At 48.3% G+C, this 24189-nt stretch overlaps 1 protein-coding gene across 1 annotated transcript in view; it reads right to left on the bottom strand.

Annotated features, from left to right (window-relative positions):
• Nucleotides 1–24189, bottom strand: part of LOC132406294 (lipoprotein lipase-like) — a 102446-nt gene that overhangs the window by 62692 nt on the left and 15565 nt on the right. Inside the window, exons 3-5 of the mRNA XM_059991737.1 lie at nt 14643–14822; nt 10167–10278; nt 9326–9559 (exon numbers count right to left, since the gene is read on the bottom strand). Coding sequence (XP_059847720.1) covers nt 9326–9559; nt 10167–10278; nt 14643–14822 — 526 coding nt within the window. The remainder of the gene's footprint in view (nt 1–9325; nt 9560–10166; nt 10279–14642; nt 14823–24189) is intronic.

Here is a 24189-nt window from a genome sequence, read left to right as displayed (position 1 = left end):
CACTGTGGGATCTCCCTGATCCCAATGGGATCTCACTATGGGATCTCCCAGATCCCCATGGGACCTCGCTTTGGGATCTTCCTGATCCCAGTGGGACCTCACAATGAGATCTCCCACATCCCCATGGGACCTCACTTTGGGATCTCCCTTATCCCCATGAGACCTCACTGCAGGATCTCCCTGATCCCCATGGGACCTCACTGCAGGATCTCCCTGATCCCAATGGGACCTCAATGTGGGATCTCCCTGATACCCATGGGACCTCACTGTGGGATCTCCCTTATCCCAATGGGACCTCAGAGTGGGGTCTCCCTGATCTCCATGGGACCTCACTGTCGGATCTTCCTAATCCCCATGGGACCTCACTGTGGGATCTTCCTGATCCCAATGGGACCTCACTGTGGGATCTCCCTCATCCCCATGGGACCTCATTGTGGGGTCTCCCTGATCCCCATGGAATCTCACTGTGGGGTCTCCCTTATCCCAATGGGACCTCTTTGTGGGACCTTCCTGATCCTAATCGGACCACATTGTGGGACCTCCCTCTTCCCATGGGACCTCACTGCGGGATCTCACTGTTGGATCTCCCTGATTCCCATGGGACCACACTGTGGGACCGCCCTGATCCCAATGGGACATCACTATGGAGTCTTCCTGATCCCCATGGGACCACACTGTTGGACCTCCTTCATCTCTATGGGATCTCACTGTGGGGCTTCCCTCATCCCTATGGGATCCCACTGTGGGACCTCCCTCATCCCTATGGGATCTCACTGTGGGACATACCTCATCCAAATGGGACCTAACTGTGGGATTTTCCTGATCCCCGTGGGACCTCACCGTGGGTTCTCCCTAATCCCAATTGGACCGCTCTGTGGGGTCTCCCTAATCCCAATACGATCTCACGGTGGGATCTCCCTGATCCCCATGGGACCTCACTGTGTGATCCTCTGTTCCCCATGGGACATCGCTGTGGGGTCTCCCTGATCCCAATGGGACCACACTGGGGGGTCTCCCTGATTCCTATGGGATCTCAGTTTGGGATCTTCCTGATCCCAATGGGACCTCACTGTGGGATCACGCACATCCCCATGGGACCTCAATGTGGGGTCTCCCTGTTCCCTATTAGACCTCACTTTGGGATCTCCCTTATCCCCATGGGACCTCACTGTGGGATCTCCCTGATCCCCATGGGACCTCACTGACCGATCTTCCTGATCCCAATGGGGCCTCACTGTGGGATCTCCCTGATCCCCATGGGACCTCACTGCAGGATCTCCCTGATCCCAATGGGATCTCAATGTGGGATCTCCCTGATCCCCAATGGTACCTCACAGTGGGATCTCCCTTATCCCTATGGTACCTCACATGGTGGTCTCCCTGATCCCCATGGGACCTCACTGTGAGATCTCCCTGATCCCCATGGGACCTCACTGTGGGATCTCCCTGATCCCCATGGGACCTCACTGTGGGATCTCCCTCATCCCCATGGGACCTTGCTGTGGGGTCTCCCTGATCCCAATGGGACCTCAATGTGGGATCTCCCTGATCCCAACGGGATCTCACTGTTGGATCTCCCTGATCCCCATGGGACCACACTGTGGGACCGCCCTGATCCAAATTCGACCTCACTGTGGCGTCTCCCTGATCCCTATGGGACCTCACTCTTCGATCTCCCTGATCCCCATGGGACCTCACTGTGGGACCGCCATCATCCCAATGGGACCTCACTGTGGTGACTCCCTGATCCCCATGGGACCTCACTGTGGGATCTCCCTGATCCCAATGGGACCTCACTGTGGGATCTCCCTCATCCCTATTGGACCTCACTGTGTGGTCTCCCTGATCCCAATGGTACCCCACAGTGGGATCTCCCTTATCCCCATGGTACCTTACAGTGTGGTCTCCCTGATCCCAACGGGACCTCAATGTGGGATCTCCCTGATACCCATGGGACCTCACTGTTGGATCTCCCTTATCCCAATGGGACCTCAGAGTGGGGTCTCCCTGATCTCCATGGGACCTCACTGTCGGATCTTCCTAATCCCCATGGGACCTCACTGTGGGATCTTCCTGATCCCAATGGGACCTCACTGTGGGATCTTCCTGATTCCAATTGGACCTCACTGTGGCGTCTCCCTGATCCCTATGGGACCTCACTGTTCGATCTCCCTGATCCCCATGGGACCTCACTATGTGATCTCCCTGATCCCAATCAGACCTCACAGTTGGACCTTCTTCAATCCTATTGGATCTCACTGTGGGACCTCACTGTGGAGTTTTCCTGATCCCCATGGGACCTCACTGTGGGACGTCCCTCATCTCTATGAGATCTCACGGTGGGACCTCCCTCATCCTTATGGGATCTCACTGTGGGGCCTCCCTAATCCCTATGGTACCTCACTGTGGGATCTCCCTGATCCCAAAGGGACCTCACTGTGGGATCTCCCTGATACCAATGGGACCTCACAGTGGGATCTCCCTGATCCCAATTCGACCTCACTGTGGCATCTCCCTGATCCCAATGGTACCTCACTGTGGGATCTCCCTGATCCCAATGGGACCTCACTGTGGGATCTCCCTGATACCCATGGGACCTCATTGAGGGATCTTCCTGATCCCAGTGGGACCTCACTATGGGATCTCTCTTATCCCCAATGGTACCTCACAGTGGGATCTCCCTTATCCCAATGGGATCTCAAAGTGGGATCTCCCTGATCCCCATGGGACCTCAATGTGAGATCTCCCAAATCCCCATGGGACCTCCCTGTGGGATCTCCCTGATCCCCATGTGACCTCACTGTGGGATCTCCCTGATCCCCATGGGACCTCACTGCAGGATCTCCCTGATCCCAATGGGACCACTGTGGGATCTCCCTCATCCCCATGGGACCTCATTGTGGGGTCTCCCTGATCCCCATGGAATCTCACTGTGGGGTCTCTCTTATCCCAATGGGACCTCATTGTGGGACCGCCCTGATCCCAATTGGACCTCACTGTGGCGTCTCCCTGATCCCTATGGGACCTCACTCTTCGATCTCCCTGATCCCCATGGGACCTCTCTGTGGGACCGCCATCATCCCAATGGGACCTCACTGTGGGATTTCCCTCATCCCTATTGGACCTCACTGTGTGGTCTCCCTGATCCCAATGGTACCCCACAGTGGGATCTCCCTTATCCCCATGGTACCTCACAGTGTGGTCTCCCTGATCCCCATGGGACCTCAATGTGGGATCTCCCTGATACCCATGGGACCTCACTGTTGGATCTCCCTTATCCCAATGGGACCTCAGAGTGGGGTCTCCCTGATCTCCATGGGACCTCACTGTCGGATCTTCCTAATCCCCATGGGGCCTCACTGTGGGATCTTCCTGATCCCAATGGGACCTCACTGTGGGATCTTCCTGATTCCAATTGGACCTCACTGTGGCGTCTCCCTGATCCCTATGGGACCTCACTGTTCGATCTCCCTGATCCCCATGGGACCTCACTATGTGATCTCCCTGATCCCAATCAGACCTCACAGTTGGACCTTCTTCAATCCTATTGGATCTCACTGTGGGACCTCACTGTGGAGTTTTCCTGATCCCCATGGGACCTCACTGTGGGACGTCCCTCATCTCTATGAGATCTCACGGTGGGACCTCCCTCATCCTTATGGGATCTCACTGTGGGGCCTCCCTAATCCCTATGGTACCTCACTGTGGGATCTCCCTGATCCCAAAGGGACCTCACTGTGGGATCTCCCTGATACCAATGGGACCTCACAGTGGGATCTCCCTGATCCCAATTCGACCTCACTGTGGCATCTCCCTGATCCCAATGGTACCTCACTGTGGGATCTCCCTGATCCCAATGGGACCTCACTGTGGGATCTCCCTGATACCCATGGGACCTCATTGAGGGATCTTCCTGATCCCAGTGGGACCTCACTATGGGATCTCTCTTATCCCCAATGGTACCTCACAGTGGGATCTCCCTTATCCCAATGGGATCTCAAAGTGGGATCTCCCTGATCCCCATGGGACCTCAATGTGAGATCTCCCAAATCCCCATGGGACCTCCCTGTGGGATCTCCCTGATCCCCATGTGACCTCACTGTGGGATCTCCCTGATCCCCATGGGACCTCACTGCAGGATCTCCCTGATCCCAATGGGACCACTGTGGGATCTCCCTCATCCCCATGGGACCTCATTGTGGGGTCTCCCTGATCCCCATGGAATCTCACTGTGGGGTCTCTCTTATCCCAATGGGACCTCATTGTGGGACCGCCCTGATCCCAATTGGACCTCACTGTGGCGTCTCCCTGATCCCTATGGGACCTCACTCTTCGATCTCCCTGATCCCCATGGGACCTCACTGTGGGACCGCCATCATCCCAATGGGACCTCACTGTGGGATTTCCCTCATCCCTATTGGACCTCACTGTGTGGTCTCCCTGATCCCAATGGTACCCCACAGTGGGATCTCCCTTATCCCCATGGTACCTCACAGTGTGGTCTCCCTGATCCCCATGGGACCTCACTGTGAGATCTCCCTGATCCCCATGGGACCTCACTGTGGGATCTCCCTGATCCCCATTGGAACTTACTGTGGGATCTCCCTGATCCCCATGGGACCTCACTGCAGGATCTCCCTGATCCCAACGGGACCTCAATGTGGGATCTCCCTGATACCCTTGGGACCTCACTGTGGGATCTCCCTTATCCCAATGGGACCTCAGAGTGGGGTCTCCCTGATCTCCATGGGACCTCACTGTCGGATCTTCCTAATCCCCATGGGACCTCACTGTGGGATCTTCCTGATCCCAATGGGACCTCACTGTGGGATCTCCCTCATCCCCATGGGACCTCATTGTGGGGTCTCCCTGATCCCCATGGAATCTCACTGTGGGATCTCCCTGATCCCAACGGGATCTCACTGTTGGATCTCCCTGATTCCCATGGGACCACACTGTGGGACCGCCCTGATCCCAATTGGACCTCACTGTGGCGTCTCCCTGATCCCTATGGGACCTCACTGTTCGATCTCCCTGATCCCCATGGGACCTCACTGTGGATCTCCGTGATCCCAATGGGACATCACTATGGCGTCTTCCTGATCCCCATGGGACCACACTGTTGGACCTCCTTCATCTCTATGGGATCTCACTGTGGGGCTTCCCTCATCCCTATGGGATCCCACTGTGGGACCTCCCTCATCCCTATGGGATCTCACTGTGGGACATACCTCATCCAAATGGGACCTAACTGTGGGATTTTCCTGATCCCCATGGGACCTCACCGTGGGTTCTCCCTAATCCCAATTGGACAACTCTGTGGGGTCCCACTGATCCCCATGGGACTTGACTGTGTGATCTCCCTCATCCCAATGGGACCTCTCTGTGGGATCTCCCTGATCCCAATGGGACCTCACAGTGGGAACTCCCTGATCCCAATGGTACCTCACTGTGGGATCTCCCTGATCCCAACGGGACCTCACTGTGGGATCTCCCTGATCCCCATGGGACCTCACTGAGGGGCTCCCTGCTCCCCATGGGAGCTCACTCTGGGAACTCTCTGATCCCAAAAGGACCTCAGTGGGGGTTCTCCCTGATCCCTATGGGACCTCACTGTGGGACCTCCCTGATCCCTATGGAACGTCTCGGTGGGATCTCCTTCATCCCCATGGGACATCACTGTGGATCCACCCTGATCCCAGTGGGACCTCAATGTGTGATCTCCGTGATCCCAATGGGACTTCACTATGGTGTCTTCCTGATCCCCATGGGACCACATTGTTGGACCTCCTTCATCTCTATGGGATCTCACTGTGGGACTTCCCTCATCCCTATAGGATCCCACTGTGGGACCGCCCTCATCCCTATGTGATCTCACTGTGGGATATACCTTATCCAAATGGGTCCTAACTGTGGGATTTTCCTGATCCCCATGGGACCTCACCATGGGTTCTCCCTAATCCCAATTGGACCTCTCTGTGGGGTCTCCCTAATCCCCATGGGACTTGACTGTGTGATCTCCCCGATCCCCATGGGACCTCACTGTGGGATCTCCCTGATCCCCATGGGACCTCACTGTGGGATCACCCTCATCCCCATGGGACCACACTGTGGGGTCTCCCTGTTCCCTATGGGACTTGACTGTGTGATCTCCCTGATCCCAATGGGACCTCACTGTGGGGTCTCCCTGAACCCATGGGACCTGACTGTGTGATCTTCCAGATCCCAATGCGACTTCACTGTGGGGTCTCCCTGATCTAAATGGGACCCCACAGTGGGGTCTCCCTGATTCCTATGGGATCTCACTGTGGCATATCCCTCATCCCCATGGGACCTCACTGTGGGGTCTCCCTGTTCCCTATGGGACATCACTGTGGGATCTCCCTGATCCCAATGGGACCACACTGTGGGATCTCCCTGATCCCAATGGGACTTCACTGTGGGGTCTCCCTGATCCCTACGGGATCACACTGTGCGACGTCCCTCATCCCAATGGGACCTCACTGTGGGATCTCCTTTATCCCAATGGGACCTCACTGTGGGGTCTCCCTGATCCCCATAGGACCTCAGTGTGGGATCTCCCTGATCCCCATGGGACATCACTGTGGGGTCTCGCTGATCCCCATGGGACCTCACTGTTGGACCTCCTTCATCCACATGGGATCTCCCTGTGGGACTTCCCTCATCCCTATCGGATCTCACTGTGGGATGTCCCTCATCCTTAAGGGATCACACTGTGGGACTTCTCTCATCCAAATGGGACCTCACTGTGGGATCTTCCTGATCCCCATGGGACCGCACTGTGGAGTCTCCCAGATCCCTATGGGACCTCACTCTTCGATCTCCCTGATCCCCATGGGACCTCACTGTGGTGACTCCCTGATCCCCATGGGACCTCATTGTGGTGACTCCCTGATCCCCATGGGACCTCACTGTGGTGTCTCCCTGATCCACATGGGACCTCACTGTGGGATCTCCCTGATCCCAATGGGACCACACTGTGGGATCTCCCTCATCCCTATTGGACCTCACTGTGTGGTCTCCCTGATCCCAATGGTACCCCACAGTGGGATCTCCCTTATCCCCATGGTACCTCACTGTGAGATCTCCCTGATCCCCATGGGATCTCACTGTGGGATCTCCCTGATCCCCATGGGACCTCACTGCAGGATCTCCCTGATCCCAACGGGACCTCAATGTGGGATCTCCCTGATACCCATGGGACCTCACTGTGGGATCTCCCTTATCCCAATGGGACCTCAGAGTGGGGTCTCCCTGATCTCCATGGGACCTCACTGTCGGATCTTCCTAATCCCCATAGGACCTCACTGTGGGATCTGCCTGATCCCAATGGGACCTCACTGTGGGATCTTCCTGATCCCAATGGGACCTCACTGTGGGATCTCCCTGATCCCCATGGAATCTCACTGTGGGATCTCCCTTATCCCAATGGGACCTCATTGTGGGACCTTCCTGATCCTAATCGGACCTCATTGTGGGACCTCCCTCTTCCCATGGGACCTCATTGTGGGATCTCCCTGATCCCAATGGGACCTCACTGTGGGGTCTCCCTGATCCCTTTGGAACATCTCTGTAGGACCTCTGTCATTCCAATGGGACCACTATGGGATCTTCCTGATCACCATGGGACCTCACCGTGTGGTCTCCATGATCCCAATGGGACCTCACTGTGGGATCTCCCTCATCCCTATTGGACCTCACTGTGGGGTCTCCCTGATCGCCATGGGATCTCACTGTGGGATCTCCCTGATCCCCATGGGATCTCACTGTGGGATCTCCCTGATCCCCATTGGACCTCACTGTGGGATCTCCCTGATCCCCATGGGATCTCTGTGGGATCTCCCTGATCCCCATGGGATCTCACTGTGGGATCTCCCTGATCCCAACGGGACCTCATTGTGGGATATCCCTGATCCCCATGGGATCTCACTGTGGGATCTCCCTGATCCCAACGGGACCTCATTGTGGGATATCCCTGATCCCAACAGGACCTCACTGTGGGATCTCCCTGATCCCCATGGGACCTCACTGTGGGATCTCCCTGATCCCCATGGGACCTCACTCTGGGATCTCCCTGATCCCAACGGGACCTCACTGTGGGATCTCCCTACTCTGTGTTGAAATGCCTGCTTACTTCAGGATCTCCCTGTGGGTTGCCCCATTTATCAGGATCTCTGCACTCATCATAACATCGCACTGCTCCGAACTCGCACTGCGTCTCACCCACTCTCCGAATCCAGCTAAGCACTATACATTTTTGGAACGGGTGAGGGGTGTGTGAATTAAAGGATGATTATTTATTGAACCCCAAATTCCGCTGCCCCGAGCTGTAATAGCGTTTCACTAACCGTTACAATACTGTGGCACCCTAATCAGTGCACCTGATCAACTGCCTGAATCCACAGTGATCAGCCTCAACTCCCGAAGTCTTGCTGCACGAGTCAGAAAAGGGCGGTTGCATTAAAGGCCACTGCCACTGCAAACAACCTGCTGAAGACAGAGAGCCTGTCTTCTCCGGGGAAAGCAGCAAGAGCCCCATAAGGTTGCCCCCACAGGCACTGCTCCAGTGCCAGATATACATGCAACACTGCACTCTTCCCTCGAGCTAGGCACATCTCCTACCCCTCACCTCAGCCCGGCACCCCCTCGCTCTAATCTCATCACTCTCTGATCCCCCTCATGTGCCCACTCTTTTCAAAAGCATTCCCCTGGGCCCAGGGCTTGGTTATCAGTGGGTGGAGATCTCACCGAAGTAGTTTTGGACCTGGCACCGATCACGGCAGGTCCAGAGCACAGGATCCTTTTGTGCAAGACACCATGCCTCTGTGTGCATTTGCCAAGCTCCCCTCTGGATGGGGCCCCCGCATTAGCCAGGCATCGATGGGAGCCCTCCATACACTGTGAGGTTCGAGCTTACATCCTGCCACACACCCATTCAACATGTTCACCACACAACACCCCAAACTGGGTTGGAATCCTGGCCTTACCCCCTCTCTCAAACCCCTGTCCCATATGCTGGGCCTCTCCCCATCCCACACCACAAACCTCTCCCCCAGATCTCCCACACTCCAACCCCGGCCCACATCCCTATCCCTCTCACAGTCCCACACCTGGACCCTCTCCCCAGTCCCACACCCAGACCCCTCTCCATTCCACAACCCTAGCTCCCCCCCTTGTCCCACATCTCTCTCCCTTCCTCCCTTTGTCCTCTGCCTCTCCTTATCTGACCCACACCACTCTCCCTCCCCTTGATCTATCCACCTCCTCCTCCCACCTCCCTCTGTCCCTCCGCCCTGGCACTCACCGTACACACCCTGTGACCTCATGTTGCCAAAGACTGTGCCGAGGCTGCAGCCGGGCTGGAAGTTGCCTCCATTGGGATAGATGTCCACATGTGCCACTGGCTGCTGGATGCCGATGCTGCGGCCCAGTGAGCCCCGGGTGAAGGTGTGCAGAGCGTCGACGAAGGCAGCGTCATCCGGGGACAGGCGGAACTGCGCCTCAGCCCCCTCGAAATCGGGCCCCGCGGGGTCCAGTCCTGGGGACAGCAGAGGGCCGTCAGCAGGAGGGTCGACAACTGTGGGGACGGTGAGGGATCTCCTCCAGGACCAGAGCTCAGTGGAGGAGATCCCCAAGTCAGTGCTCAATGAGGGTGCTCCCCAAGGCTGAGGATCACACCTCAAACCCCTCTCCACTACATTCCGGCCCCCACCATCCTCCCCCCCCCCCAATGACCCAACCCAATGTACCTCACCTGCACCGCACACTGACTGCCCTCTCACTCTGATCCTCTCGCAACCCTGACCACCCCCAGAACCTAGCTCACCCTAATTCTTCCTCAGACCCTGACTGCCCCCAGAACCTAGCTCACCCTAATTCTTCCTCAGACCCTGACTGCCCCCAGAACCTAGCTCACCCTAATTCTTCCTCAGACCGACTGCCCTCAGAACTTGACACCCACTCCTCACCTCAGCCTGACGCCCCCTCACTCTCTGATCTCCCTCACATGCCCAGTGCACCAGCTGCATTTCTCCACATCCTTCCCTCCTCTGTATTCAACTCACTAAGCTTTCTCTTACACTGACCCTGTCCTCCAAGTGCCCCTGTCCCCCACCCCCAGGCCCGAGTGCTCCTCCCATTCTCACCTGTGATCCTGCCCACCCTGTGCGCTCCATAAGTTCCAGCAAACCCTGCGACATGAGCACCCAGACTATATCCCAACATGTGGATGGACTCGGCTGGGAAGTTCAGTTCCTCCTAAAGTAAGCAAATAAAAACCTCACTTCTTGGAAATCATAAATGAGAAAATCTGCAGATGCTGGAAATCTGAGCAACACACATAAAATGCTGGAGGAACTCAGCAGGCCAGGCGGCATCAATGGAAAAGAGCACAGTGGACGCTTTGGGCCAAGACCCTTTTCCAGTCCTGCTGAAGAGTTTCAGCCCAAAATGTCGACTGTACTTTTTCCATAGATGTTGCCTGGCCTGCTGAGTTCCTCCAGCATTTTGTGTGTGTTTCTTGGAAATTAGGCAGCAGGTAAACACTCTTACATCTTTTCTTCATTTGCTATTTATTCAGTTGAACTGAATATTCCTGTAGGACACAAACTCATATTTCCAGATTTCATAGCCTCTAAACAGGAGTCTGCCAAATCTTCATTGAGAAGAGAAGCCATGGACAAGTGTTTACATGAGAACAGGGGATGCCATTCAACTCTTAGGGTTTGTTACATTGGAACAGGGAACTCAGCTGATCCATTATACTCTTGACCTGTGCCTTCCTGTTAGATGATGGCAAGGCACTGGGTGTCAGAGGTGAGATCTTAGCCTCAGGATACCCAGCACCTGAACTGCTGCTGTGGCCAACATATTGATATGACTGGTTCTAATCAATGATGACCTCTGGCAGATTAATGGCTGGAGACTTGACAGCAGTAATATCATTGAATGTCAGGGGTAGTTGGACAGGGAGTATCGTTTATAGTTGCAGTCACTCTGCTTTACAAAAGACATCAGTAAACTGGAAAGAAGATGGAGAGGCTGGATAGGCTCGAACTTTATTCCTTGGAACACAAAGAGATTGAGAGTGACCTTGTAGAGGTGTTTAAAATCATTAGACAGGATAAGTGCACATAGACTTTTTCCCAGGGAAAAGGAACGGAAAATTAGAGGGGCAAACACGAGGAAATCTGCAGGTGCTGGAATTTCAAGCCACACACACAAAATACTGGTGGAACGCAGCAGGCCAGGCAGCATCTATAGGAAGAAGTACAGTCGATGTTTCGGGCCGAGACCCTTCGTCAGGACTAACTGAAAGAAAAGATAGCAAGAGATTTGAAAGTGGGAGGGGGAGGGGGAAATCTGAAATGATAGGAGAAGGGGGAGGGGTGAAGCTAAGAGCTGGAAAGTTGATTGGCAAAAGGGATACAGAGCTGGAGAAGGGAAAGGATCATGGGACGGGAGGCCTAGGGAGAAAGAAAGGGGGAGGGGAGCACCAGAGGGAGATGGAGATCAGGCAAGGAGTGATTGTGAAAGGGGCAGAGAGAGAAAAAAGGGGGAGGGGAAGAATAATAAATAAATAAATAAATAGATAGATAAGGGAGGGGGTATGAAGGGGAGGAGGGGCATTAATGGAAGTTAGAGAAATCAATGTTCATGCCATCAGGTTGGAGGCTACCCAGACGGAATATAAGGTATTGTTCCTCCAACCTGAGTGTGGCTTCATCTTGACAGTGGAGGAGGCCATAGATAGACATATCAGAATGGGAATGGGACATGGAATTAAAATGTGTGGCCACTGGGAGGTCCTGCTTTCTCTGGCGGTCAGAGTGTAGGTGTTCAGCGAAATGGTCTCCCAGTCTGTATCAGGTCTCATCAATATATAGAAGGCAACACTGGGAGCACCGGACGCAGTATACCAGACCAGCCGACTCACAGGTGAACTGTCACCTCACCTGGAAGGACTGGCTGGGGCCCTGAATAGTGGTGAGGGAGGAGGTGTAAGGGCAGGTGTAGCACTTGTTCCACTTACAAGGGTAAGTACCGGGAGAGAGATTGGTGGGAAGGGATGGGGGGGGATGAATGGACAAGGGAGTTGCGTAGGGAGTGATCCCTGCGGAAAGCAGGAAGAGGTGGGGAGGGAAAGATGTGCTTGGTAGTGGGATCCCATTGGAGGTGCCAGAAGTTACGGAGAATTATATGTTGGACCCAGAGGCTGGTGGGTGGTAGGTGAGGACAAGGGAAACCCTATCCAGAGTGGGCTGGCGAGAGGATGGGGTGAGAGCAGATGTGCAGGAAATGGAGATACATTTGAGAGCAGAGTTGATGGTGGAGGAAGAGAAGCCCCTTTCTTTAAAAAAGAAAGACATCTGCTTTGTCCTGGAATGAAAAGCCTCATCCTGAGAGCAGATGCGGCGGAGACGGAGGAATTGCGATAAAGGGACGGCATTTTTGCAAGAGACAGGGTGGGAAGAGGAACAGTCCAGATAGCTGTGAAAGTCCGTAGGCTTATAGTAGATATCAGTAGATAAGCCGTCTCCAGAGATGGAGACAGAAAGATCAAGAAAAGGGAGGGAGGTGTCAGAAATGGACCAGGTAAATTTGAGGGCAGGGTGAAAGTTGGAGGCAAAGTTAATGAAGTCAATGAGCTCAGCATGCATGCAGGAGGCAGAGCCAATGCAGTCAATGTAGCGAAGGAAAAGTGGGGGATGGATACCCGTATAGGCTTAGAACATGAACTGTTCAACAAAGCCAACAAAAAGGCAGGCATAGCTGGGACCCATACAAGTGCCCATGGCTACACCTGTGGTTTCAAGGAAGTGGGAGGAGCCAAAGGAGAAATTATTAAGAGTAAGGACTAATTTCGCTAGACAGAGGAGTGTGGTGGTAGAGGGGAACCGGTTGGGTCTGGAATCCAAAAAGAAGTGGAGAGCTTTGAGACATTCCTGGTGGGGGATGGAGATATATATAGACTCCTCTTCTGTCAAGATGAAGCCATACTCAGGTTGGAGGAACAACACCTGATATTCCGTCTGGGTAGCCTCCAACCTGATGGCATGAACATTGATTTCTCTAACTTCCATTAATGTCCCTCCTCCTCTTCTTACCCCATCCCTGATCTATTTATTTATTTATTTATTTATTTATTATTATTCCCCTCCCCTTTTTCTCTCTCTGCCCCTCTCACAATCACTCCTTGCTTGTTCTCCATCTCCCTCTGGTGCTCCCCTCCCCCTTTCTTTCTCCCTAACAATGGGAAAATGGGACTAGCCTCCAACCTGATGGCATGAACATTGACTTCTCTAACTTCTGTTAATGCCCCTCCTCCCCTTCTTACCCCATCCCTGATATATTTAGTTTTTCCCCCCTCCTCTTTTTTTCTCTCTCTCTGCTCATCACTCTGCCTGTTCTCGATCTCCCTCTGGTGCTCCCCTCCCCCATTCTTTCTCCTTAGGCCTCCCATCCCATGATCTCTTCCTTTTCCAGCTTTGTATCCCTTTTGCCAAACACCTTTCCGGCTCTCAGCTTCACCCCACCCCCTCCGGTCTTCTCCGATCATTTCGCATTGCCCCCTCCTACTTTCAAATCTCCTACTATCTTTCAGTTAGCCCTGACGAAGGGTCTCGGCCCGAAACGTCAACAGTGCTTCTCCCTATAGAAGCTGCCTCGCCTGCTGTGTTCCACCAGCATTTTGTGTGAGTTGCTTGAATTTCCAGCATCTGCAGATTTCCTCGTGCTAGCTTAGATCTAGCACGGTTATCGGCATGAAGGAGTTGGGTGAAAGGGCTTGCTTCCATGCTGTATTACTCTTTGAGAGACCCTTTCTCTATGGAGATGATCTTTGCCCAGCAGCTGTGTGGCACAAATGCGACTTGCCTAGCAAGTTGCAAACTGAGCACTGGTGAGGAGCCTGAAAAGCAAAAGACACACCCTGCCGTTGCTGGACAGAACACAAGTTTGCAGACTGCCTAATTGTTTTGCAGACACCAGGATTATACTTGTACTGGAAAGTTTGGTGATATCAGGAGTGTAAGTCTTCAGCTGTGATGTTGTCTGGTCCAATGCCCTTTGTTGTATCCTGACTAATCACCCTCTGTTCTCTACACTCCTCTACCTTCATCCTGATTCGAATGATTTGTACTCCTGGAAATAGTGATGAACAAACAGCACCAGGGTATTATCTGGACAGGCTGTATATCTCTTTGGGCAACCCATGTGCTTTGCTAAAGCAATTTATAGAGAGGCTGCCTGTTTCTATTTAAGGACTCCCTGTGACACAGATCTTAAGACTGGTGGGAACTACTTTCATTCTACGACCACGTGGGCTTCAGTTTCCCTGCTGTTACAGTTTCCTCCTTCACCCCAAACACAAACAGGTTGCTAGGTTACTTGAGCAGTAAATCTCACCCCTAGTATGAGTGGGAGAATAGATGGGAATGAGGAAAGAATAGAAAGGGTAAGGGTGGTATTAGTGTAAGTGGGTGATTGATGGTCAGCACAGACTCTGTGAGCTGAAAGACCAGTTTCTGTGCTATATCTTTCTATGATTCTCTGACTTAACCAAGGCATTTTAAAATTCAAACATTGAGAGCAAGATGAAAGAGTCCACAAGTAAGACCTACCTGCAGCCATTCGATGAAGTGGGCAATGTCACGGCCAACCAGCTTAGTGTTGTCAGCAGCAATCGGGTAGTGCTGGTGAGCCCGTGTCAGCCAGTCTACCACAATGACATTGGAGTCTCCCTCTCTCTCGTACAAAGCCAAAACCAGCTTTGGAATCCAACTTTCAAACATGCCAGTAACCTACAATGAACATATAATTGAAATAAAATAATTATATTTTGGTGTAATTTACAGAATTTTTACAAAAAAAATCTAAATGAGGCAAGGGAATGTGTAGGAGGGAGACAGAGGTGCTGTGGGTGGTGCAAAGAGAGATTGTATGTCAGATTTCGCCTAGACCATGAAAACCTCACTTCCACTGGGATTACCCAACAAGAGCAATAATTGGACACAACAAGTATTTAGGATTGGGGAAACACATTGGTGTGGAACTGATGGCAGGCAAGTCACTTTGCAGCAAGTATTTACAATGGATTAGCATACACAGAAGAAATTGCAGATGCTCAAAATCTAGATTAAAACATGCAAAATGCTTGAGGATCTCAGCTGGTTAGGCAGCATATATGGAGGGAAATGAACATTTGGGGTAAACACTTCATCAGAAAAGGAAAGGAAGGGAACAGAAGCCGGAATAAAAGAGTAGGAGGAGGCATCATTTAAAGTAATGCTTGATATATATTTTTGACAGGATTATGAATACGGATTGTTGAGATTATTTGTAGATGATACACACACTGAGGTGTTGAAATCATAAGAATAATGTTTGAAGGGATAGTTTAATATTTGATGAGAGTGTTGAATTTTAGAGACTGATTAAAATGATTATTGATCTGGATTGTAGGAACATAGAACATACAACAGTACAGTATAGTACAGCCCTTTGGTCCAAGATGCTATGCTTGTTGTGCATTTAATATTTCAGTAACATTTGAGTAATATTGTAAATATGTTGTTGATTTAGCATTTTTGTTTGTTTAAGTAACCGACTATGTAATAGCATGTGACTGGCACACGCATCATGACACCATGTTAACTGTGCATGCCTCACTTAAAATAAAGTGAATCTAAGACAAGTTCTCCAGGGGCCCCTGCCTTTTTCTTTCAATTAGTTTTATGTTAACTTAACGATGGTGACAAGGAAGTTTTAAATGATCCCAAGATGACTACCTGCCTGTTGAAGTGCAGTGAGATGTTCGATTTTTTAAAAAGCACAGGGAGAAACAGTTGAGTTAAAAGAAAGTGCAACACGTGTTCTTCGGACCAGACATGGTCGAGTTTAAAATAAAGCAGAAAACAGATAAACTCATGTATTCATAGCAATAAGTTACCAGGTGATAATAATTGTAAATTTAAAAGAAAGAAATGGCTGGCTTCATCAGAAAGATCAACACATTTGAACACGCGACAGATAATTTAATATTATATACTGAGCGAATCAAGCAGCATTTTAAAGCAAATGAAAGGGACAATGAGAAGTGGATGCCAATCTTGCTGAGTGCATTAGATTTAAAGGCATACAGTTTGCTTAGAAGTTTGACTGTTCCAACCAAACCTGCCAACATGAGCTTTTCTGACTTCGAGAAAGTAATGCAGGAACTTTCAGAACTGAAACCATTGTTGATTGCAGCTTCTGCTTTAGGTTTCATAAGCAGAATCAAAAGGAAGGGGAGTCCATTTCAGCATATGTGGCTGAATTGGAAAAGTTGTCTGAGCATCATCAGTTCAGTAATGGGCTTAGTGATGCACTGAAAGATTGTTTAGTTTGGGACTCTTCCAAGAAAACATTCAAAAACAGCTCCTACCTGAAGCACAACTTACGTTCAAAAGTGCAGTTGAAATTGCTGTATCAATGGAAAGAGTAGACTGAGACACAGCAGAGTTGCAGTCAGGAATGAAAGTGAACATGAACAACATTGCAATATCTAAACAGAAACCAGACTGGCCAAACAAATTGTATAACCATTGTGACAGGGGCTCACATACACCGGACCAATGCAGGTTTAAAAGTGAAACTTGCATAAGTGTGCTAAGAAAATTCAAGCAGTGGTGGATGCCCCAAGGCCAAAGGATGTGTCATAGTTGTGGTCCTTTTAGGATTTGTCAGTTACTATAACAGGTTCCTGCAAAACCTGGCTACTGAGCTCCACCCCTTGAACTCTTTTCTACAGATTATGAAGAAATGGCGATGGACAAAGCAGTATGAGATGGCTTTCTAAAAGTGTGACATCAGACACTGTACTGACACATTATGATCCACATCACGCAGTGAAAGCTTGCCTTGGTTTATGGTATCGGTGCAGCCATGACACCTGTTTTGTGTGATGGAAGTGAATGCCCCATGGCCTTTGCATAGCATTCCCTTACCACTGTAGAGAAAGTTATGCACAGATTGATGGAAAGACCTTGAGTCTGGTTTGTGTTGTAAAATGTTTCAACCAGTACCTGTATGGGAGAGAGTTTGCCCTCATTACTGATCATTAACCACTATTGTCCATTTTCAATCCACAAAAGGATGTTCCACTAACAGTATCAGCACAAATGCAGAGATGGGCTCCGTTCTTGGAGGACATAATCACAATATCAAATTCCAGAGGATGACTAATCATGGAAATGCTGATGGATTGTCCCATTTACTCTTGGAAAGGGAAATACCTGAAAAATTTACAAAGAAGTAAACTCCTCTTGACATAGTCTCCCTAATGCAAATCAAAAGTCTCCCTTTAGCAGCAGAGATGATCCAAAGAGAAACCAAAAAAAAAGCCCACACTGTCTCAGCTCTACATGGCAACACAAAATAGCTGGAATGTGCAGCAGAAATCTGTTCCCCCACTTTACCAGTGCTGGGATAAATTTGCCCTTGACAGAGATTGAGAGTTGTTGTTCCATCCAGGCTGAGAGTTAAAGTGTTGGTAGAGCTACATGCTGGTCATCTAGGCATGATCAAAATGAAGGCATTGGCTTGAAGTTTCATTTGGTAGCCTGGGTTAGCTCACCGGATCGATCAGCTTGCAATACACTGTTTAGGATGCCAACACATCCAGAAGATGCCAAGGACATCGCCTTTCCATCCCTTGGCATTTCCCTGGCAAAGGATTCATGTTGATTTTGCCAGACCATTCATGGGAACAAATTTTTTGGTAGTAGTGGATGCAGCTACAAAGTTCCAATAGCCTCCACCACAGCCTCACACAGTGTTGATGTGTTGAGAAGTGCCTTCTCAAAGACTGGTGTTCCAGAACACTTACTTCGTGACAATGGACTAGTTTCAGTCATTCCTGAAAATGAGTGGCATAAGACATGTTACATCTGCACCATACCACCCAGCTACAAATGGCTCGGCAGAAAGGTTTGTCCAGAGTCTAAAGAATGCACTGCGACCAATTTCAACAGAATACCGACACTGTATCAGCAGCTTGCCAGTTTCCTCCCTGTATATCACCCAGCAGCACGCTCGACAGACAGCAACTGCTAACTATGAAGTTTCTGGGTTGTTCCTTGCACTCACATTTGGATTTCCTCAAACCCAATCTCTGGAGTATGCAGGACAAATAGCCGAGACAAATTGAAGGCTCCTCAAGCAAGAAGGTTCAATATTTCACTCTTGGACAAGCAGTCCTGGTGAGGAACTACAGAGGTGACCAAAAGTGGTGCTCGGAAAGTTTAAAGGCAGAACTGGATCCCTCTCCTTCACAGTGAAGATTGCGTCTGATAGCATCTGGAGATGACACATCAATCAGTTGAGGAGAACAGAGTCAATTGTTAGAAAAGAAAGATGGCCAGAGCTGTCTAAACCACTTCCTGCAGTCCTAGAGTCAACTCCTAAATCCACCACAAAGAAGGTCCTAGAACCTGAGATTGTTTCACAGCCACAAGTCTCACCTGCCAAGTAGAGTGATTCCCCTTGACAGGAAAGACATTATTCTACAACAGGAAGAAAGCCTCCACAACGATTAAATCTTCAGGCCTGAATGGGACAATTTAACATTTACTATGCTGTGGATGTCTACATAGTAGCTGTATTATATAATATACTGTATACAGAGTATGTATATAAGTTGAGATGAATTCTGCATTGAATTAGAGTTTATAGCTAATCAGGGAGGAGTGTTGTGTATTTAATATTTCAGTAATATTTGAGTAATCTTGTAAATATATTGATTGATCAAGCATTCTTTGATTAAAGAATTCATATGGGTTTATGTAAAAGTACATGAATGGCACATATCATCACACCACTATACGTGCCTCACTTAAAGTAAAAATGAAACTTCAGCAAATTCTCCTGGGCTTCTGTCTTTTTGCTTTCAATTAGTTCTATGTTTTGGAGTTACAAAGCAAAACAGTGCTGACTTTTTGATTTACTCCAATATCAATCTACCCATACAGTCCATCCAACACCAGTCGTTCATTTTTTCTCTCATCCATGTTCCTATCTATAAGTCTCTTCAGTGTTTCTAATTTTTCAGCCCCTATTACCACCCCGGGCAGTGAATTCCATGCACTTAGCACTCTCTGTATAAAATAACTACCTTTGACTTTCCTCCCCTATATTTTCCTCCAATCACCTTAAAAGTATGTCTCTCATATCAGCCATTGATGATCTGGGAAAAAGTCTTTGGCTATCCACTCTACCTATGTCATATTAAACACCTCTATCAAGTCACCTCATCCTCCTATGTTCCAAAGAGAAAAGCCCCAGCTTGCTCAACCTTTCCTCATAAGACATGCTCTCTAATCCAGGCAGGATGCTGGTAAATCTCCTCCACGCTCTCTCTAAAGCATCCTTCCCATAATAAGGTAACCAGAAATAAACACAATCCTCCAACTGTGGCCTAACCAGTTTTATAGAGCTGCAACATTACCTTGTGACTTTGAAAGTAATCCCCAACAAATGGAGGCCAACACACCATACGACTTCTTAACAACTTTACAAACTTGCATGACATCTTTTTGGGATTAATGGATATTGAGCCCAAGATCCCTCTCTTCCTGCCATTAACCCTGTATAGCAGAGTAGTACTTGAAGCAGATCAAGTACAACCTTCCAAAGTGAATCCTTTGCATGTTTTCAGGTTGAACTCCATCTGCCTCTTCTCAGCCCAGCTCTGCATCAAGTCCCCATGGTAACAAATGACAGTGTTCTACACTATTCACAACACCATCAACCTTTGTGACATCTGCTAACTTACTAAATCACTCCTTCACTTCCTCATCCAAGACATTTATAAAAATCACAAATTGCAGGGGTCCCAGAAAAGATCACTGTTGAATACCACTGGTCACTGACCTTCGGGCAGAATCCACTCCATTTAATATTATCCTCTGTCTTCTATGGCCAAGTCTATTCTGAACCCAAGCAACCAAGTTTCCCTGTATTCCATGCCTCCTGACTTTCTGAATGAACTCTTCATGGGGAACCTTGTGAAAATGCCTTACTAAAACCCATATACACAACATTCACTGCTGCACCTTCACAAATTTGCCTTGTGACTTCCTCAAAGAATTCAATCAGGCTCATGATGCATGACCTGCCCTTCACAAAGCCATGCTGACTATTCATAATCAAACTATGCTTCTCCAAATGTTCATAAAACCTGTCCTTAAGAATCTTCTTCAATAGCTGGTATAAGACTCATTGGTCCATAATTCCCAGTATTACCCCTATTATTTTTCTTAAACAAACAATAAAATTTGCCACCCTCCAACCTTCTAGAACTATCCCTGTGGACACCAAGATCATCACCAGTGATGCAGCAATCTCTTCCCACATTCCTACAGAAACCTGGGGTATCTCCCTTCAGCCCCAGCGACTGACCTCTAATGCTTTTCATAAGTTCCACCATATCCTCTTTCTTAACCGTATCTGTTCTCTATCTGCATTGTATTTTGTGTTGTGCATTTAATACGTTTATTATGGTAACTAATCACATGAGTAGGGGCATGGTAAAACCCAAGGAAATAAGTTATGTATTCTTACTTGATTTGTGACAGTTTGTAGCTTACAGTTAGAGGTTGTATCTTTTGCTGACTGCTGAGGTAACACCGAATTATGCTTAGCTTACATTTGGGTACCCTTAAATTCATCACTTCAAGATTGCGTGTTTGCTAATTGATAGTAAAGGATCAAATAGAGGATTTGACTCTTTGGATCAATCATTTCATTAGAGCTGAAGGTGCGTCATGCAAGTATAACAACACCACAGCAGTCGCAGGCTCACAGCAATAGCTTTGTTTAGGTTTTGGTTTGGTTTTACCACTACATTCTGTCAGCAAATGCTTCCAACAGTTATACCAAATGAACACTAAGCATTTCGATGTGGCTGTGCAAGTAGGAGCATTGCAGCCTGGAGCAGCTTATGGCAATGAACAACCTTTATACTGTGTGTTTGGGTTTGAAACACAGTTTTGAATGGCCAGCACACACACAAAACCTATGGTCCAAGCCATGGGTTGGACAGAAAAGCTGCATGGTCACTTGGTTCTGTTGAAAAGCTGAAGAATTGAATCACTTCCATTGTTGGAAGTTGAATTGAATTAACCATTGGTTTGCGCATTTGGAAAACAACAGGAATCCAGATGGAAGCAGTAACCTTGAACCCAAAACTAAGAGAGAAATTAAACAAACATGTGATGTTGAAGGTCAGTTTGAAAGTATTTACAAAGCCAAAGAACAGGCTGTGACTACGTATAAAGGTAATGAGTTGCTGGATGACGTAGATGATGATGCTGAAGACAATGTGTCTAATGTGCACACAACACGTTTTATTGCTAGCAGAGTGACTCATGCATCTGATATCTCATTGGCGCACATTAGAATGGAAGTTGATTTAGCTGAGTTATGTGCAAGACAACACACGTTGAACAATAGACACACACTGGAAGAAAAGGTAGAGCAACTTCAGTAAAAAGTGGCACCGCTTTGAAGAGACCAGGAAGAAAAGATGGAACAGCTTTGAAGAAACCAAGAAAAGCAGGCAGAATAGCTTCAAAGAGATGAAGAGCAACTGCAGAGAGAAATATGTTGCAGGAAGAAATTGCAGACAGGATGGCCAGAGTTAAAGTGCTAAGGGCCTTAAGTGTCATTGGTACTAAACGTGCTCCAGCAGAGCAGTTCTCTGGTGAGAGTTTCTATGTTGACGTAGCAGAGAGAAAATCCAGCATACTCACTGTCAATATGGATAAATTTGAAGAACAAATGTCTATGAGCCACAAGTTTGAACCCCAAGGAGTATTTCAGGATGTTCACTGTCAGCCTGCACCAAGGAGGCACTCTGAACTGATGCCATATCTAATAACACAAGGTGTTTCTGAAGGATATTGATTTATGGTATGATGGCATTCTTGTCTCAGATGATAAAGGTCTAAATGTCACACTGGAGGCCATAAGGACATGAAAGGAAATAATAAGCTTAGTGGTGCAACAACAATGCATTGCATCTCTACCTAAAAGAGAGAATCAAATCTTCAATAGTGATCCAATGCAGTATCATTCATTTATGAGGGCTTTCAAGAATAGCATTGAAAGCAAAATTGATGATTATGGCGACAATCTCTAATCTCTCAAACAGTTCGCTGGAGCTTAACCTAGAGAGCTTGCTGATTGTTGCCGGTGGGCCACCCTGGAGCTGCTGGTATCTAAAGATCCAAGCTTTACTATAGGAACATTTTGGTGATGAGCTCAAAATTGCTGCAGCCTGCAGGAAAAGACCCTTTCTTATGCACATATCAAATCCGAAGATGTGAAAGCTCTTCAGGTTTCTTAGAGGCTTGGAAGACTTGGAAGACGTGCAGGATGTGCATGAATCAGACATGCCTGCTAATATGAGGATTGTCATAAATAAATTATCCGATGAATTTTGGAAAAAATGGAGATCGGCAGTCTGTAAACTGCAAGAAAGGCACTACCAAAAGGTTACTATCACTGAGATTGTTGATTTTATTGAAAGGCAAGTAAAGATTGCTAGTGTTTGGGAAAACAATACAATGCTTCATCATCAACAGTAAGTAAAGGTGTGAAGAAAATTGTATCTCAAATTGTTCTCAAGCTAAAGGAAGCAGCTTAGCCACTATTGTGGCTGCTGTGGAAAGTGAAATTGAGCCCAGAGCTGATGAAAAGGGTGCAGATTTGAAACAAGCTGTAAATGAATCAAACACAGCTGGTATCTAATGGTCTTATGGGGGCTGGGGGCTGGTGATTGTAAACCTCCTATAACTCCAGTTCAGGTGAAGTTTTAGAACAGCAACAAGTCACTGGTTCCTAAATCAAGGAAGTACCGCAGTGTTCTGCACAGTGAACTTCATGAACAGGAAGTGGAACACAAATTGTCTTACACTCCATGGGTCAAAAGAACTTTGTGAGTAGCTACTGTACATAGTTTCAGGATTGGAAGTGGCTGGCTTAGATAGTGAAAACTACTATGAAATGCCTAACATCTATATTCAGGGAAGTACGCCTGTCCACATAGGAAACATTCCTTATTAGAGATATCTTCAGGAATGGTCTCGCCTAAAGCATATTTGTTTGCCAGAAATTGAGCTGCTGAGAGAGGTGACCATCAGATTTATTTCAAGTGATCCGCAGTGTTAATGATGGACCCTATGCAACCAGAACAATGTACCTCTTCAGAAATTACCAAAATTACCTTTGACGATGTACCCTCTCATCATGAACACTGAAGCAAAATATTTATTAATTACCTCCCCTACCTCTCCCAACTCTGGACACATTTTCTCTTTTATTCCTGCTCTGTCTTACCCTTACTTTTGTCATCTTTCTGTTCTTCATGTGCATGTAGGATACCTTTGGGTGCATATAGAATACCCTTAATCCTACTCGCCAAGTTCATGTCCCCTTCCAGCTCTACAATGGCCCTTCTTAAACTTCTTTCTGGCTATCTTAAAAATCCCAACAACCTTGTTTGATCTTTGCTTCTTAACCTTAATTATGCTTCCCTCTTTCTCTTGACTAAATGTTCTACCTCTTTCATCAGCTATGGTTACTTCACCCCACCGTCCTTTCCCTGCCTCAATGAGACAAACCTATCCAGAACTCCATGCAAGGGCTCCTAAAACAACTTCCACATTTCCCTGACAACTTCTGTTCCCAATTTATGCTTCCACCCTCAAGATAGATCAGAGGCTCAACTAGACCAAGCCTATTATAAAAGCTGTAGGAGGCAGCTGATGTTGATTTTAGATTTTTGAGTACTTGAAGTGAATGTTTATAATGGATTGTTGACACTTTAATGTAAAATTCAAATTCATGATGTTTGAGTTTTCAAAGGGCATTTTCAATTTTTTTTTTGGAATGTCTTATTGATTTCTTGTTGATTTCTGAGTCTATTTGAAGAAACAATTGATTCTGAATTGTCTACTTTCATGGAAGTGGATGTTGAGAGAATATTCTTAAAATAGTTTGGAGTGCAGAATGATACATATTTCATAAACATAAGGGAAATCCAAAGCAACACACACAAAATACTGTAAGTACTCAGCAGGTAGGCAGCATCCATAGAGAGGAATAAAGAGTCAATGTTTTGAGCCAAGA

This window comes from Hypanus sabinus, chromosome 16 (genome assembly GCF_030144855.1).
Source record: "Hypanus sabinus isolate sHypSab1 chromosome 16, sHypSab1.hap1, whole genome shotgun sequence".
Taxonomy (NCBI): Eukaryota; Metazoa; Chordata; class Chondrichthyes; order Myliobatiformes; family Dasyatidae; genus Hypanus; species Hypanus sabinus.
The sequence above is the reverse complement of the archived record's forward strand: the minus strand, read 5'-3'. Positions and strand labels throughout refer to the sequence as shown.